Here is a 17,985-nt window from a genome sequence, read left to right as displayed (position 1 = left end):
CCGGAATTCTACCAGGATGTCTCATTGCTCCGAGGGCTCGCGTCCCTGGCCCAGGAGAGATGCCGTGGGCTCCCCCATCCCCTCTCCTGCCACTTCCTGGTTGTGAGAAAGGTGCAGCCAGGGTTGCCAGGAGACAGCCAGCTCAGGCAGAGTCTGGCAGGGGCCCTCCAGCAGCCACCGGCCCCCAGAGGGGCCCCCGCCCCCCCTTCCCCACGGTCAGCAGGGGCTCCCTGGGACATTCCCGCCCAGGCGGCTCCAAGCCCCTGGGGACCGTCCTGGAAAGACCTTCAAAGGACTTGGCCATTCTTGAGCGGGCGCCAGGAGGGAATCTGCTCTCCGAGTCAATTTAGTCAGCCGCACGGGTGGAAGGAATTTGCTGTTTCTCTTAACAGCGACCCCCTCGTGAGTTACACGGGGCCACTGTCCGAAGGCCCCAGCTGCCAGATCACAGCTGAAAATCAAATGCCAAGACCCAGGAGGCTCATTGGGCTAATTACCCTCAATGAGACCCAGCCAGCCGAGGGAGGCGGCGGGGCAGGCAGGGCAAGAGCCCGGCACCCCGCTCCCTGGAGGTATGAAGGCCATGGCTGTGCCTGGGCTCGCTGCCCGTTGCCGAGCGGGCTGGGGCTGGGGCCACCGATAATTCCAGGAGAGCCAGCCCGGCCAGCTCTGGAGACAGGTGACCTTCAGTGTGGCACAGCCAGGCAGGCACAGGGATGCCGACGGCCTCAGGGTCTGCTGGAGATCCCTGAGACTCTAGGAGCCGTTGGGTCCCATTCTGTTCGTGGGGACACTGAGGCCCAGACAGATGGGCAATGCCCCATAGAGCTCTGGGGATGGCTCTGGACCAGCTGCAGGCTGTGGCCATAACCTCTGGCCCATAGTGTCTTCTAGGAGACCCAGAGCCCACAGCAGTGGCCACAGATTCTGCCTCCGGAGGCTGCGTGCAGTTCAGGCCAGCTCTCCAGGCCTCCTGGGTGGGTTAGTATTTCCCAAGAGTCTACAGTGTGCCAGCCCTGTGCAGGGTGCTAAGAGAACAGTGGGGGACAGAAGCCAACCTGATCCCAGGCTTAAAGCCCTATGGCAAAGGGCACTTACACCTCCCTGGCAAACGTGCCCGGTGCCATGGAAATGCCCTGGAGGGACCGCGACCCAGTCCAGGCCACAGAGACCAGGGATGTGATGCGGAGCTGAGAACAGAAAGCTGAGCAGGGTAAGCGGACAAAGAGGGGATGGTACCAGGTGGAAGAGTTCTCCAGACAGAAGGAACAGCATGTACAAAGGCCCTGTGGCAGTAGGAAATGGAGGGGATACTCAAGAAACGAGATGAGGTTGTGCAGCTGGAGCCCAGAGCCAAGAGGAGCACCGTCCTCTGTGCAGGGGGAGGTTAGGGAGGCCACAAGGACTTCTTGTACCTTTAAAAAGCCATCCCAGATATGACTCAGGAGACACGATGATTCCATCCACGTTCGAGTTCCTCCCAATTTCTCTCTGGCTTTTAAGACACTCAACCCCCACCCTGGAAGCTCCAGCTCCCTAGAGCACAGGAAGACCCAGGGGGGCCCATCCGGGATTTGTACGGGGCCAACCCAAGTGTCCCACAAGAACTAGATGGAGAGTCAGAGAGATGAATGGGCCCTGGTTGTGGGCTCAGGTCAAGGGCAGCTGAGATCACTGACGAACCTCAGTGGAAGGAGAGGGGCCATGAATAAGCCATGCTGTGGAGATGCCGAGAAAGACCGAGACCTGTGCGACAGAGCCACAGCAGACTCACAGCCCACAGCCGTCCTGCCCCACTCATCTGCCTTCTTTGTCCAAGGCTGCTGGAGCCCACGCCCATGCCTGTGGCCCCAGAGACCTTTGAAGACAGAGGTGGGCCCTTGAAGAAGGGGCGTGTAAGTGGATGGGTGTCGGAAGGAAGGAGGGATGAATGAGCTGAGAACAGCCTCCAGGCCCCTCTTTGGCCTTCCCCAGGAGCCACTTTGGCCTTCCCTGCTGGCGCGCCTGTGTCATTAGGGAGCCGGGCCACCACGGGGCAGGCAGACGCGGCTGTCGCAGAGCAGGGCAGCCTGAAGCAGCCAGGAGGGCGAGCAGGGGCCCATGCGCCTGTCCCTTCCAGCTTGGCTCTGGCCTGGTTCCTCAGGGCACAAACAGGTCTGACAAGTTCCTCCGCAGCTGAATCCTTGACTTCCAGGAAAGCCAAACTCTTAGAGAGCAGAAGGAAGGAGAGTTCTTTTGGAGTATCGCCCCTCCTCTACCCTTCGCCTCCTCCTGGGGACCCGTTCGCAGACCTTGCCCTTGTGGCTGAGCTGGAGAGCTCCAGGCTGTTGGGCACCCCTCTCTCCCCACCTCACCCAGGAGCAACAGGTAGCTTTGAATGGTGAGGGACAAGGAAAGGGATCTCTTTGTTGTGACCCCAAACTGTGCTCCCGTCACCACATCCCACCGCATTGGGTGGGAGTGTGGGGTAGCTCTTACCCGCTCCGGCTCAGAGGCTAGCTACCTGGGCTCCACCCCCAGCTCCACCACCGACCTTGGACAAGCTCGGTGCCCCCTGCCCTGCCCTGTGCTCCCAGGGCTGAGACGCCTAAGAACACACGTGGACCTTGACCTTAGGCCTTGGGCACTTGGGATCCGACGTTGCTGGCGCTTCTCCACCCGATGTTGCACCTCAGGCCTCACCTCCCAGCCTGTGGACTGCCAGTCTCTGCCTGCTCCTCCTTCTACTCTGAGGGCTCAGGGTTACCCGTGGCTTCTTGTCCCTCTGCCGGCTGACTGTTCACAGGCTAGCCCAGGTCCTGGGTCTGTGTCGCACGCCGGCCACTGTCTCCCAGAGCCGTAGACATAGCATCTGGCTGCCCCCAGAGTCTCGCTGCTCACACTCAACAGTCCCAAACTGAACTCAGTCTCTCTCCCCGGAGCCACTTTCCCCAGGCATGGGGCCACCGGTCAGCAAAGCCATGTCCCCATGGATTTCTCTGATTCCCATCTGTCTATCTCTCAACCAAGCTGTCTTTTCTCTTTCCCTCCCTCCCTCCCCCTCTTACTTTCCTTCTTTCCTCTCTCTTTCCCTTGCCTTCTTTTTCCTTTTCTTGTTCCCTTCCTTCCTGTTGGGATATAACACAAATACGGGAAAGCGCGTTGACTGTGTGAATCTTAATGACACCATTCGATCATCTTTCATGTCTATACCCAAGTGCCTGCCATCCGGATCAAGACACAGAGCATTTTCATCTCCCCCAAGTTTCTCTCCTGACCCCTCCCCACCCAGAAATAACCACCATTCTGCCTTCTACCTCTGTAAATTAGTTTCACCTGATTTTGAACTCCACAGAGGGGGGTCAAAAGGTATGCAATCTTAGACATGGAGGTTGATGATTTGGAAATGAGAGTCCACATATAAACGTGTACAACTCTGTGGTCAGTTTATCTTTGACAAGGATGCCAAAACCCCTCAATGGGGGGGGGGGGGGATACAGTCTCACTAACAAACGGTGCTGGAGGAACTAGATACATATATTGGCAAAGAATGAAGCTGGACCCCTTCCTCACACCATATACAACAATAGCAAAACCTTCAAGATTCTCAGTGTCTTCAAGATGAAAGCTGAAATTATCAAACTCTTAGAGGAAAAAATAGGCATAAAATAATACTGTCAAGACAATGAAAAGATGACACACAGATTTGGAGAAAATTTTTGCAAAGCATATATCTAAAAAGTCTATAGGGGCACCTGGATGGCTCAGTTGGTTAAGCGTCTCACTTCGGTTCAGGTCATGATCTTGAGGTTCATGAGTTCAAGCCCCACGTCGGGCTCTGTGCTGACAGCTCAGAGCCTGGAGTCTGCTTCGGATTCTGTGTCTCTCTCTCTCTCTGTCCCTCCCCTGCTTACACTCTGTCTCTTTCTCAAAAAATGAATAAACATTAAAAAAAGAAATTAAATAAATAACAACAACGAAGCACCCAGCTGGCTCAGCTGGTAGAGCGTGCAACTCTTGATCTTGGGCTGTGAGTTCAAGCCCTGCATTGGGTGTAGAGCTTACTTTAAAACCATAAAAATTAAAACATTTTTTGAAAAGCCCACAGGAAATAACAGTTCTGGTGAGGATGTGAAGAAAGTCGAAGAACCTTCGAACACTGCTGGTGGGAATGTAAAACGGTGCAGTCACTTTGAAATGATGTTTAGTGGTTCCTGTAAAAGTTACCAGGGGACCCATCAACCATAGTCCTAGGTGTTTGCCCAAGAGAATCAAAAACACGCTCACACAAAAACTCGCATGTGAATGTTCACAGCACTGTCATAACAGCCCCAGAGTGGGAGTATCCCTCACCTCCAGTGGGAGATGAATGGATAAACAAAATGCCATCTAGCCACACGATGGAATGTTATTCAGTTATAAGAAGGAATAAAGTACCACGACACAAGTGAACCATGGAAGCATTGTGCTAAGAAGCCAGACACAAAAGGTCATATATTGCACGACTCCATCTATGTGAAATGTCTACAGGAGGCAAATCCATAAAGAAAGGAGATTGGCATTTGCCGGAGTAGCTTGGCCCGGGAACGGATGAGGAACGATTGCCAACGAGTTTCTTTCTGGGGGCAATGATAATGTTCTAGATACAGACAGCGGTGGTGGTCGCACAGCCTTGTGAGTGTACTAACAGCCCCTGAAGGAGATACTTTCAAATGGTAGATTTTTGGGTACATGAATTATATCTCAGTAAGAAAGCTGTTTTTAAATATACTCTCATTAAAGTAAGTTAAAGAAGTACGCTTTCTTTTGCTTGTGTGTCTTGTTCTTTTTAAAAAAGACTTTAAGTAATCTCTACGCCCAATATGGGGCTCAAACTCACAACCCCAAGACCAAGAGCTGTACGCTCATCCGACTGAGCCAGCCAGGTGCCCCCTTGGTGCGTCTTCTTCCACACCATGTCGTAGAGCAGAGTCACCTCGTTATGATACATGTCAGCTTACTTTTACAGCTGTGTGGTGTTCCAAAGCATGGATGTCTTACCATTTATTTATTTTAATGTGTATTTATTTTTGAGAGAGAGGAAGAGCACAAGCGGGGGAGGGGCAGAGAGAGAGAGAGGGAGACACAAGGTCCAAAGCAGGCTCCACGGTCTGAGCTCTCAGCACAGAGCCTGACGCTGGGCTCGAACACATGAACTGTGAGATCATGACCTGAGCTGAAGTCAGACGTTCAACTGACTGAGCCCCACGGGCACCCCAACATCTTACCATTGAATTGATCACTTCTCCTCTTGCTGGACATTTGTCTTGCTTCCAATTTAGGACTCTTATAAATCTGTGAGTTCTTGCACTTGTCTTTCAAAGGATGCTTGCTAGACATTTCTAGTAGTATCCATGTCGGAATGGCAGTGCTGTGTCAGGACTAGGCATACATGTTAACCTCAGGAAGTTAACCACTGCAGTTGGCCAAAGCAGGTGACCCACTTCCTGCTCCTGCGACCAAACTCTGAGAGTTCTGTCTGTTCCACATCCTCACCAACACTTGACCTTCTCAGTCTTTTTAATTTTAGCCATTCCGGAGAGTGTGTTCCTTAGGGAGGTTCTCATTTGCCTTTTCCTATGAGCATTGAGGTTGAGCATCTTTTTAGGTCTTTCTTGGTCATTTGGAGACCCTTTATTTGTCCCCTACGTGTGTGTGTATGTGAGTGTGTATGTGTGTGTGTGACTGTGTGGTTGTTAGCTTTCCATTATTGATGTGTCAGATTTTTAAAAAAATTTTAATGTTTATTTACTTTTGAGGGACAGAAAGGCAGAGACTGAGCATGAGTGGGGGAGGAGCAGAGAGAGAAGGAGACACAGAACCGGAAGCAGGCTCCAGGCTCTGAGCTGTCGGCACAGAGCCTGACATGGGGCTCGAATCCATGAACCGCGAGATCATCACCTGAGCCAAAGTTGGACACTTCACCAACGGAGCCACTCAGGTGTCCCGAATTTTTTTAAAGTATAATTGGATTATAAGATCTTTGTCCAAATCTATTCCCAACACTGGGCTTTGCCTTTGCACACTCTTCAAGGTGTCTTTTGCTGAGTGGAAGTTGTTACTTTTGATGATGTCCAATGTATGTGCTTTTATTTTATTGTTGGTGCTGCGTGCGTCCTGTTCAAGGAGGTCCTCGCCTGCCCCTGATGCGTCCCTCGGATCCACTCCTTCGTCTCCACCTTCTTGGCCTCTGCCCAGCTCCTAGCTGCCGGGTCCCCGCTGGGCTGCTCTGACCCCTGTCCCCGTGTCACCAACCCCAATTCTTGTCTTCCTCACAGCGTGCCCTTCTGGCCTGGGACAGGGCCGGGTCGTCCACTGTGCCCCCCCGACTTGGCACTGGGTCTGGCACGCCCTAGGTGCTCAACCACAGTTCCATAAATGAAGGCAATGTCCTGTGGCCCAGCTGGGGACCCTTAAAACTGTCAATGAGCTCTACACTCAGCCCATCAGGAACATTTGAGCAAAGCCGGGGAAGTAAAAAGTGTCGGAAAAACCAACAACACAGGACTTTTCTCTTTCTCCCCAGCCGGGGCATTCATCACAGAAACTCGAGCCTTGTTCGCAAGCTTTATTCTTGTTTTGCCCCTGATCCACCCACGGGGCGAGGGGAGCCTTTTCTTTACACATGTTGGCTGCAGGGGTTCCCCGACAGTCGCCCCCATAACACCGCTGGCATTGGCTGCCTCGGAAGGTGGGGACTTCTAGTCCTTCTCTTCGCCGTGCGTGATGATGTAGCACAGACTTCTGTAGTCCAAGTTACCGCACATGTCTGGAGGGAAAGCCGTGAACATCTGCTTGACCTGGGGAGGGAGGAGGGAGTCAGCCGGGATGAAGGTCAAAAGCAGGGGATCCCCCTGAGGCCTTCAGGAAGAATGTTGCCCCTCTCTCTGCAGCTGGGGGCAAGGCTCAGAGCCCAGGGTCCCATGGCCACCCCTACTCCTCCTTGTTCTCATCCAAGGAGTTGAGGGGGTCATCACCTCCGTATCTGAGGAAGAGCAATCGCGAGGAGGGGTTGCAGAGAAGGGCCTGGCCCCCCCCCACGCCTCCCCGAAAGACTCAGCATCGCCCCGAAAAGTCCATGCTTACCTCCTCCTCACTGAACCGGTCCGCCTGGGTCATGAGCTTCTCTTTGATGCTGCTCAAGGAAGAAGGAGGGTCACGTTCTGGGGCAGGGCCACCCCGGGCATGTGCACCCAGAATCCGGGGGTGATAGGGCAGTTAGGGTGTGGGGAGGGGCCTGCCCCAGGAGGACACCGACCAGATGTCTTTTTGGCCTCAGGTGGACCCCTCGCCCCTCAGCCTCAGTTTCCTCCTTTGTAATACAGACTCTCCTCCAAACATCGGGCGGGGGCCAAATGGAGTGAACTTGGGACTCTGACATGACCTCGGGGCCCACTCTGACGTCCCATCATGCACCACCAATCAACCTCCGGGTCACTGAGCGGAGCCCCTCTGCCTCGGTTTTAGACGGACGCCAGTGCAGCTGGCGTTGCCTTTCACCTACATCTACAGCGAGCTTTCTAGAGTACAAGGTGGTTGCAGCCAAGGGCCAGGGAGGCCCACCTGGGTCGGTGTCCTGCCTGGGTCTCGTTTGCTCCTCCTGGCCCTGGGAAGTGAGTGCTAGCTGTCCCCCATCACTGAGGGAAACCTGGGTTCCGGAAGGGTAAGGATTTGTGGCGGCAGGTGGGACCCGTGTCCCTGGGTGGTCCCGGGTAGCAGCTGCCCATGGGCCCTGGGGCTGGAGCAGAGGCAGGAGGGGACTAGATGGCCTCTCTGGGACGTGGCCGACAGGGAAGGGATCCCAGGGCTGAGCCCCAAGCGTCCCGTGGCGCCGGCGGTGGAGAGCGTGCTGAAGACCGACGCACATTTTCCATTATTTATGTTACTGCGGGACAGTCAGTTTCCAGCTCCCTGGGCCGGGGACTGTTCACAGACTCCGTCACAGCCAGAGCCTCTGCTGTGGCCTGCCTGGCGGACAGCCACGTCCTCCGGGTCCCACACTCTGGGGGGCGGGGCCTTCAGTTCCCGAACTGGGTCCCTAAAGCGTTCCTGGCTTTGCACTGGTGGGAGCGAAGGTGTGTGGCAGTGGAGGGGTCGATGCAGACCACCGTGGGGGTGGCCCTCAGTACCTTCGGGGGGCCCCCAAGACGGTGTGGGAACCATGGAGCCCTGGAGGAGGGGTGCAGGAGAGGGTCCCAGCTTGCAGGAACCCTGAACAACCCCTTGTCTACCCATGGGGAGCATGTGACTCACGATTTTGGGGACCGGGTTGGTGAGACAGTGTGAGAGAGAAGACAGAATATTGCCCCTGCACCTGCACCCCCCCCCCCCCCCCCCCCCCCCCCCCCCCCCCCGTTTATGTGCGATTCTAACAGGCAGCAAATCTAGCCTCAAAGTCAAGTCAAGGCTTCAAGCATCGTAGTAATCAGCCAGAAAGCCTGTGCCTGGGGGCGGGAAACTTGCCTCTGTCCAGGCTCCCCACAGGTCCAGCGAGACCTCGGAGGCTCTGCAGGGACCGCCCAGGGACAGTTCCTTGTCCTAACCCTTGGCAGGCCGCCCCTGCTCACACAGCCCTTAGCTCTCTACTCAGTGCTCTCACTGGGCCGAGAAATAGTGGGCATCTGAGCCCCCACCTCTACGATGCTGGCCCAGTGGCCCGACAGACAGCTGTGCTTGGCCCCTCACTCTGTGCATCCCCAGCCGAGCCGGTCCCTTCCCACGGCCCCTCCTCTGTACCTCTCCCCAGAGCCTGGATCCCATCGGCACCGGCCTCTAGTGTGTCAGTGACCCATCGGTTCCCCTCTGTCCCCACGGCCAGGACCCTCGTGGTGACCATAACCCTTCCTCCACCAGGCTGGGTGCCATGTCGCCCCATCTAACTCCACCCCAGGCTCTCCCATGCCCCCAGGGCGGACCCGGAGTCCAGCCAATCCAGCCAACCCCTCACCAAACCCGCAGATGCCAAGCCTCGGCCCTTCACCACTGTGTTCCTGCATCTAGAATGTTCCCTCCCTCAGCCGAGGCAACCTGTAGTTGCCCTTCAAGGCCCCCCTCTGCTCTCATTCCCCCTCTGGAAATGTATCCCAGGTGACTCCATACTCCCTGCACACTTGCACACAGAAATGGGGACACTGAGGCCCAGACAGGGGAAGGGATACATTGAGTGATGGCTCAGCTGGGCAGGGCAACACCCTCCTGGCTCCCGGTCAGACGGTGCCTGAGCATTGGGGTAGGGAGGAGACTGACCCACCATCTAGCCTGACTTCTCCCCAGCTCACTTGTCACCTGAGCCTTCCGGGACAGAGGGGACTTACAAGTCAGCCTTGACAAAACCTTTCCCTTCAGTGTCAAACACCTTGAAGGCATGGAGAATGGTCTCCTCTGGGTCCGTACCTAGAAGCAGGACACACAAGGCAGAGAGAGAGCTAGGATCATGAGGAATGGCCGGGGCTGGGCAGGGGCTGGGGGTGGTGGGTGCTTCCTCCCCTCTGCAGTGGGGGCCACGCCCAGTGGAAGCAAGAGAAGGGGGATTTCGGAGCAACAAGGAATAGCGTTGTGAACAGCCTGCACCACTGTACATGGACACCCCAACTGAGCACTTAGTACATGGTTCACCCTCCTGACGACTGGCCAGATTTTATAGATGAAGAAACTGAATCTCTGAGGTCATGGTTAGGGAGGTAGGGGGCCGGGCACAGCCAGAGCAGCTCTAGTTGATCACCTCCAGTGTGGGCTTGGGGGAAAGATGGCATCAGAAGTGTGTCTACTGCCCCAACAGGGTCGAACACCTAGCCCCCCCATTGTACAGATGGGGAAACTGAGGTCCAGAGAGACTCAGGGTCTCGCATAAGGCCTCACAGGTTATGAATGACAGCAGGTGACCTGGTGACCCTTGCCTAGTACCCCTTCCCCTCTCACTGCTACCCTACTCACTGCAGCTCAGGAATGTCCCTTTCCTTCTTCAAGGCTCAGCTATGTCATCAGTGAAATGGAGGCAAAGGCGGTGTTTGCTGCCCCCCTCCCAGAATCCTTTAACAAAAACGGGTCATTAATGGTAAAGATGTCAAACATTGACTACTGACGGTCACAAGCCCCTCTTTGTGCCCTGGGCCATTTCACCTCCTGGAGCCCCAAAACACCCCGTGTGTAGGTGGTCATGTCCTCAGTTTGTCAGAGGAAACTGAGGTCGAGGGAGGCTCTGAGCTTACCGAGGTCCCCATTAATAAGTGAGGGGAAGGGTTTGAAGCCACGTCTTGGGACTCCAGAGCCCCCTGCCTGTGGGGCTACTCTGTGCTCCGGCCTGGCCAACGGAGCCCTGTCTAGGACAGAACACCTGCCGTCCAAGTCACTCGGTGCCTCTGGGACTGACTGAGTCACCGGGCCTGGCACAGTGTTGGCATCGCTGGCCCAGGGGCTTGTGGAGGGCACGGCCGTGGGCTTCCTCTGGGGAGGGCAGCAGGGAGCAGTGTGCCCCGTCCAGAGGCTCAGCCCAGGATCCAGCTGGGGAGAACCCAGGCCCTCACTGCCGGGCCTCACGAGGCCAGCAGGGGTGCCCGAGGGATCATGGTGGGGGCCAGGGGGAGCTCTTGGCTTCCCAGGGTTTTTGAAGAGGGCTCACTGCCAGGGCAGGCTGGGTCCGCCCACCTTCCTGAGGACTGGCTGCCCCGGCCTCAGGCCCAGTGGTCGGCCAGAGACCACAGCCCAATCCTCCCAGAAGGAGGCAGGCTGCAAAGCACACCAGACGGACTGCAGAGTGGCCGTTGGGACCAAGTGTCCGGCCCCAATTAGAGATGGGGCGGTGCCTGCTCCAGCCCCTGGCTCCCGTCCCCACCTCTGGCCAAGTGTGCAGGCTTGGCCAAGTTCACATGACAGGCTCAGGTGGAGCCCCAGTTCTGCCCTCCCTGCAGAACTAAGAAAAAGCTGCCGGCGCTCCGCCCCGCTGGGGCCTGGGTTATAGCTGTCAGCTCAGCCGTGCACAGACATGAGCTTCAGGCCTCCCTGTAGAATCACTGGCCGGGGCCATGTGTGTCTTTCCCAAGAGCAGACCCCCGCCCCAGTCCCCCAGGGCCCCCTAACAGCTACCTGGAAAGGGCCAGGCCCAGGCTCCCCACTCGCCCAGGTCCCGCCCTCGGTTTCCTCGTCGCTAACATGGTAGTGTGGGGCTATTAGGTCACAGGTCACAGGCTGGCCTTCTGGCTCCAGAATCAGCCGGGACAGGAGGACAGTGTGTGTGTGGAGGCTACTGTACCTACGACGGTGTTATGGTTTCCTGCCAAACGCAACCTGTGATGTTGCTAGGGGTCCACGCCTGTCGTGGGGCTGATGGTGGCCCCCAAAACACGCCCATGTCCTCAGCTCCGGCACCTGGAAATGTCACCTGACTTGGGAAAAAGGGCCTTTGAGGCTGTAAGGAAATGATGTTGAGATGGGCGGTCACCCTGGACCGCCCAGTGGGCCCTAAATCATGTGACAGGTGTCCTACTGACAGTGAGGGGCAGAGGGAGACAGACAGACCGGAGAGGAAGGGGCAGTGTGACCACAGAGGCAGGGGTGGGAGCGAGGCAGCCACCAGAAGCCAGAAAAGGAAAAAAAAAAAAAAAAAAAGAGGCTTTCCCCTGGAGCCGCTGACAGAGCCTCTTGCCAGATCACAGCCTTCTAGACTCCAGAACTGAGGGCGCAGTTGCTGCTTTTTGTGGGTGTTGGCTAGAGCGGCCTCAGGAAACGGACATAATCCCCACTGTACAAACAAGGTGCAAAGCAGACAAGCCAGACCCAGGGTCACCCCGGGGGGTCAGCCAGAGGGCATCAGGCAGCCTGAGGGCAGGGGGGGTGACGAGGCTCACCTCCCAGGGCAGCCACAGCCCAGACTGGCCATATTCTGTCCGGCCGTGGGAGCCTCGAGCCCGGGAAAAACGTTCCTGAGGGGCAGAGGGTAGCTGGCTGGGCCCTGAGAGAAAGGGACAGAGTTGCCCTGACCCCACACCCCAGGCCAGGTGCTGTATCTCAGGAGGATAGGCAGTAAGAGCTGGAGTCCTGGTTAGGGCTCTCTCCCCGCCACTTTGTTGCTAGAACACCTGCGGCAGGGGTGGTGACACCCCTGAGCCCCTGGAGGCTGTGCCAGTGTCCTGTCCAGCCCTGGGGTAGGCCACAGTAACTTCCAGAACCCCCCTCTGGTGCCCCTCCTGCAGTGGGTAATGAGGCAGAGCAGGTGCGATGAGCCGAGGGTAGGGAAGCAGGGCCGGGCCCCGCGTCCTGATGGTGGGTGGGGGGGCTTTCTCGAAAACTGTCCCGCTGGCCCCCCACCCCCTCAGCTACTCTGTGGTGTAGACACCCCTGGGGCGGGGTGAGTGCACCCAGCGGGCTGGCCTCCGGGGGCTACACCACCCTCCCAGCTGCCTGCACACGTAGCCGGGCTGCCCAGACGCTCCCCGGGGCCACCCGGGGCCCCACTCACCCTTCAGCTTCTCCCCGAACATGGTCAGGAAGACGGTGAAGTTGATGGGCCCGGGGGCCTCCTTCACCATGGCCTCCAGCTCCTCGTTCTTCACATTGATGCGGCCTGGAGGAGGGGAGGAGCGGGGACACTCAGGAGCATAGTGAGGACCGAGGGGGGGGCCCTGCCCGCAGGCAGTTCCAGGAGAGCAGAGCTCTGGACCAGGGGGCGTCCTACAGGGTCGCCCAGCTCCACTGTCCTTAGGCCCTGCCGACCTGCTGGAGGACCTCAGGAAAGGCGACAGGCTCGGCCACAGTCAGCGCTGGGCTGCCCCCAGCCTCCTTAGAAAGGAGAACAAGCTGGTGATTATCCCCATTTCACAGATGAAGGAACCGAGGCCCAAAGAAGGTGGAGCTGAGGTGCATAGGGGCCAGAAGCCCTGAGCCTTGGGGCTCATGTGCCCTAGGATGAGGTCACCTGGAGGTGGGGACGCAGGTTCCCCATGGTCACAGGGGACAATCACATCTCCAGGAGCTCCAAGTTCAATTTAGACATGCCCTCTCCCCAGCCCCCGCCTGAACCCCCACCCCATCCATGCCTGAAGGCCTCTCCCTGGGCCCTTAAGGCAAAACCCTCCCCTGGCAACTGAAGCTCAGTGGCCTTGAACCCTGCGGATGCTTCCATTCTCTTTCTTAGCATCTCCCACTGCTCTCTTGACCCTGACCCCACCAGGGCCTTCCAGACCAGGCCTTAGCACAGGCCATTCCTGCACCTGGTGCCTTCCTGGCGCCCCGGCCTTGGCCTCCTCTGGCACCAAGGAGGCCCCCTCAACCTTCCAGCCACCGGCTGCCCCTCCCCTGTGCCCCCATGGCACCCAAGCCCCTGCTGTCCCCAGCCGCCCACTCCTTCTGGAAGGCCCCAAGCCCAGAGCCTCCACAGCTGCTGGTCACCCACCCAGGGCAGCAAAGGTGTCCCTCAGGTCCTCCTTGTCGATGAAGCCATCCCGGTTCTGGTCCATGATGGTGAAGGCCTGGCGGAGACGTGGGTACTGAATGGCCAGCGACCCCCCAAGCTGAGCCCAGGCTCCTCCCTCGAACTGTCCCCCCTCACAAGGGGCTGTCCTCCTGCAAACCGCTGCCTGGGTAACCGCAGTGCAGACCCCTCTGGCCACTGCTGTCTTGCTCAGACGGCACGAGCGTGAGAGCGTTGGCTCAGCCACTCGGCCCCCACTGTGTGCTGAGCGCCAGGCCCATCCCTCCCCTCATGCTCACAGCAACCCCATTTTACAGAGAGGGAAGCTGAGGCTCAAAGAGCAGGACTCGCCCGAGGTCACACAGCAAGCAAAGACTCGGTGTGGGGGGAGGGGGAAGGATGGCCAAGGAAGGCAAGTCACCTCTCCAGGCGCAGGGCACACTGGGATGGCCTCTAAGAAGGGTGACATCACCACTCCCAGGGCCTTGCCGGCCCCCTGGGTGCTTCCCATGCATTGTATTAACTCTCCCAGTGGCCCCAGAGGGCACTGACCAACCTCTTTGAACTCCTGGATCTGGGACTGATCAAACATGGAGAAGACATTGGAGCTGGCTCCGCCTTCCGCTCTCTTGCGGGCTCTTCTTGGTGCCTGTGACGTGCCGGGGCAGGGGTGGGGGGACATTGCAGAAACCCTTCCTCTGGAGGTCAGCCACGCACCCTGACCGCCCCCTCACCCCACCTCCCAGGGTGTCATAGTCCCAAACGCCATAGCCACTCTCAGCTGCGGAGTGCAGCAGACAGACAGGGCTCCTAAGGAATCCTTGCAGATAAGCTGAGGCCAGAGACCTGGGGACCCTCTCCTCCCCACCCTACAGGTCGGTCAGTGGCTTCCTGACCTGGAGGTGGGGGCCTAGGCAGGGTAGCAGAGAGGACAGGGTCTGGCCACAGCTTTCTGTGTCCACTCCATCCCTGGGCTCCCCTGCGCCCACCCAGGGCCTGCTCAGAGTGTGGATCCATTGGGAAACGGCTGCCCAGAGCTCAGGCCCCGTCTTTGCAGCAGGTGACCACCCACGTGGATGGTCTCTGGCCGGCCTTCCTGCCTCCACTTGCTTCTTTCAGGATATCAGGTGCCTGAGAGCCCACTACTGAGCATTCCCAAAAAGCTCTAGGTCCCCAAGATGCCCCCAGGGGACCTCTCCCTCAGCAGCCATCACCAGGGCTGATGTGTGCAAAGAGTCTCAGACTTGGCTGGTGATGCTAGAGGGGGAAGAAGGGGGGGTTCCCCCCGGACACCGGCTTCCCGCTCCCAGCCCCCCACCCCCAGCCCCTGCCTCCATCTCAGTGGGCACCAGCCTCTTGGCCAAGCCCCCTGCCCACCCCACTCCAGCCCCTGTGTGGTCTCCCCTCCCCGAGCTCAGTCCATCCCCCTCACCCCCACCCCGCCCCCAGCCTCCCGCCCCCTCCGGCTCCCAGGCCGACTTATAATTAGCTTTTACTGGGTGCTTTGTCTCCACTAATCCTTTGAAAGGGGGCTAGCAGGGCCTGCAGGACGTTATGATGCTGTAAAACCTCTGTAATATTTATAAATCCCTTCAGACATCATAAAGAAACCTACCTCCCTGAGGAGCTCATCTCGCATAATTACATATACATTTCCCTCTGATTAATAAAACACAATCACTTCCGTCTGCGGGAGATTCTGCCCTTTCTCTCCTCAGACCTGCCCTCGGCCTCGGCCGCCCCCATGGCTCCCTCCGCCAGCCTTTCGTGTCCTTCTTGTGGACTGACCGTCGCCCCACTGCGTGCCTGGCCCTCTCCCGGAAGCCCCAAGAGGGGACGGGACCCTGAGCCCCAGAGCCCTGATCGACCTTCTGATCTCCCAGCTGGGACCCAGTCTAGCCCAGCTGTCTTGGAGATTGCCTTTTGTGATGAGCCCCGACAAAAATAAAAAATCTTCCAAGAGGAACACCCCAGGACAGAAGGGGGTTGCTGGGACCTGAGTTCTAATCCTGCCTCTGCTGCTCACAGCCCTGCGATACTGAGAAAATCAGTTGCCTGCATGGAGCCTCAGTGTCCCCACTTATAAAACCAAGGGTAATGCTCCCTTCAGAGTAGCAGGACATTTATTAGGCACCTGCTGACCTCCGGCCAGGCCCTGTGCCCTGTCCCAGGGACCCAGAGCTGAATCATGCCCTGCCTTGTCCCCAAGGAGCCCCCAGTCCCGCTGGGAGACAGATGATCAGTGGAGAGTGATGGAGGGAGGGGCAGACACTGAAGACACAGAGAAGCCCTTATGCCACTGGGCTACTCAGGGCAGACCTCCCGGAGGAGGTGGCTTCTGAGCTGAGGCTTGACAGCCAGGTCAGAGTTCTCAGGCCAAGAGGGAGAGCGAAGGTGTGAGAAACAGAGACATGAGAGAGCCGTGCCGTTGAGACTCCGTAGGGACACCCAGGGGGCTGGAGACCAGGGGCCAGGGGAGGCAGCAGGACAGACCCCAGTCTGCATGGGAACCGTGTCCTCTCTCAGTGGGAGCAGAGCCCTGCTTCTGCCATGAAATCTCTAAGCCCAGCCCCCCCTTCTTCTACCCTCCTCTTCCTTGTTCCTATCACCCCCCCCAACTTCACCTTGGCAGACCCTACCGAGTCCAGGAAGCAGAGACCCAAATTAGGACCTACACAGATAGACTGGCCGCCCGTGAAGGACCGTCCAGGGTGGGCCAGGTGCGGGGAGAACATCAAGGGTGAAGAAAAGGTCAGGACTAGGGATATCAGGTCAAGGTCGAGGATGTCAGTGAGAGGAGCAAGGTCAAGGTCAGGGTGAGTTCAGGCATGAGGTGAAGGTCAAAATCACAAATGAAATCAAGGTCCCAGGACGAGGTCAGAGTTGAGGAATGAGGTCAAGGGCAGAAGGCAGGGCAGCACCAGCCTACCATGGTCTGGAGTGCTCCTTCTCGACGCAGCAGGGCTGTGGGTTCTCAGGGGTGGCTCTTTAAATAGTGCTCCAGGTCCGGACAATAGTCTGGAAGGTGATGAAGGACAGGATGGAGGCCTCCCTGCCAGGCACCTGTCTGGGGCCACTTGGAGTGGGTGGGCCAAACCGCAGGATCTCCGCCTGAACTGGGCCAGCCGGATCTCGGCACCTAAGGGACAAAGGCCCAGGAAGGGGCACTCTGCCGAGGACACACAGCATGCCGAGGCCTGGACTCAGCTGGGAAGACTTGGCCTCAGGCCATTTGAGGTCAGGAGAGCTTCCAAAGCAGGGCCACCAGCACCAGCTGAGGAAACTCAGGCTGCAACGTGGCCCCACCCCTTGAGCTCTGGTGACAGTGGGTCACCAATCCCCGGTGAAAAGTAGCAACCAAGAGCGTGTCACCCCCAGCCAGCCTGCGGAGAGGGTTTCTGCCTTAGCCTGACCCACAGGGCCCCTCCGCCAAGGCTGCCTTGTGGCTACCAGTGCCACCATCACCCACTCCAGCCCTCGGTCTGTTGACAATGTCCAGGGAGCTGAAAAAGCAAAGAGACAGACAAAACAAAAGTGGAGGTGACCCCAGCGGGGGAGAACTGGAAAATCTGGCCACACACACCCCCGGACATGGCCCACCTCCATCAGGCCCAACCAGCCCAAGGATTGTCCAGGAGCCATGCCGGGCCGAGTCCACACCTGTCCCTGGCAGGGGCCCATGGGTCCAGTGCAGCCCAGCAGCCCCCGTCTGCCCAGCCAAGCTGGCTCTCGCGCGGGACCCACTGCGTCTGATCAGCTGCCGGGGCCGGCAGTGCTGGGCTCAGGCGGTGAGGCCACCCACTTCCCGGCACTGCCCAGCTTAACTGTCCCCGGAGCTGCTCTCTGTGCCTCCGGACCCCATTACGGCTGATCCCTGCCTTGGGGGAGGGGGTGTGATGATCCCAATAAGAAGAGTCACTACCATTTATAAAACACAGAAGGACAGGCCGTGTTCTAAAACATGTGTCCTTACAGTGAATCCTCACCCGTTTTCCAGGTGAGGAAACTGAGGCTCACATGGGCTGAAGTCACTCATCCAAGGCTGATGAGTGGTGGTACCAGAATGAGTCTCTCTTTCTAGTGGTTCCAGAAGGGTGCTTCTGGAAGGTTCTGCCCATCCCAATGCTCCCCTTCCTGACCTCCCTGAGATCTATGATGGAATCCTCTGCCTTGAGCCGGGGCCAGAACTACCTTGCTGTCCCCTGGCAGGGATCAACCACACGCTCCACAGATGTTCAGCGGGCCAGGGTGAAGAGCCCGAGGTTCAAGGTTCCCGTCCTGATGTGACTGGTCAGCGGGAGGCAGGCAGTGTGAGTGTGGCAAGGTGCCTGCTGCTTTCTGTGTCCGTGTGGAAGGGCAGGTGGCCACTGTCCATGCCAGCTACATGGAGCCCCCTTTCCTTGCTGAGTCCCTGAGCCTGGCCCCTGGGGCTTCCTGGCCCTGGGCTTGCTGAGCAGGGACACACTTGCCGGAGGCTTGATACCACCTGCTTCCTGCTGGCCAGAAGCCTCCTCATGCAAGGGCTTGATGTCCCTGAGCTCCTGCCTCTGGGGATCACCACC

At 58.0% G+C, this 17,985-nt stretch overlaps 1 protein-coding gene across 1 annotated transcript; it reads right to left on the bottom strand.

The window, feature by feature from the left end:
• Window positions 1-6,571: 6,571 nt before the first annotated feature.
• Window positions 6,572-16,394, bottom strand: MYL10 (myosin light chain 10). The gene is made up of 7 exons (XM_039243527.1): window positions 16,353-16,394; window positions 13,980-14,072; window positions 13,406-13,481; window positions 12,473-12,577; window positions 9,333-9,411; window positions 7,105-7,153; window positions 6,572-6,818 (listed from the first exon to the last, which is right to left on the bottom strand). Exons 1-7 carry the CDS (start codon window positions 16,353-16,355, stop codon window positions 6,720-6,722), a joined length of 504 nt encoding a protein of 167 aa, XP_039099458.1. The 5' UTR covers window positions 16,356-16,394; the 3' UTR covers window positions 6,572-6,719.
• Between the last annotated feature and the right edge of the window lie 1,591 nt (window positions 16,395-17,985).

This window comes from Hyaena hyaena, unplaced genomic scaffold (assembly GCF_003009895.1).
Source record: "Hyaena hyaena isolate Hyena2069 unplaced genomic scaffold, ASM300989v1 scaffold_228, whole genome shotgun sequence".
NCBI lineage: Eukaryota > Metazoa > Chordata > Mammalia > Carnivora > Hyaenidae > Hyaena > Hyaena hyaena.
Note: the sequence above shows the minus strand (reverse complement) of the source record. Positions and strands in the feature narration are given on the sequence as shown.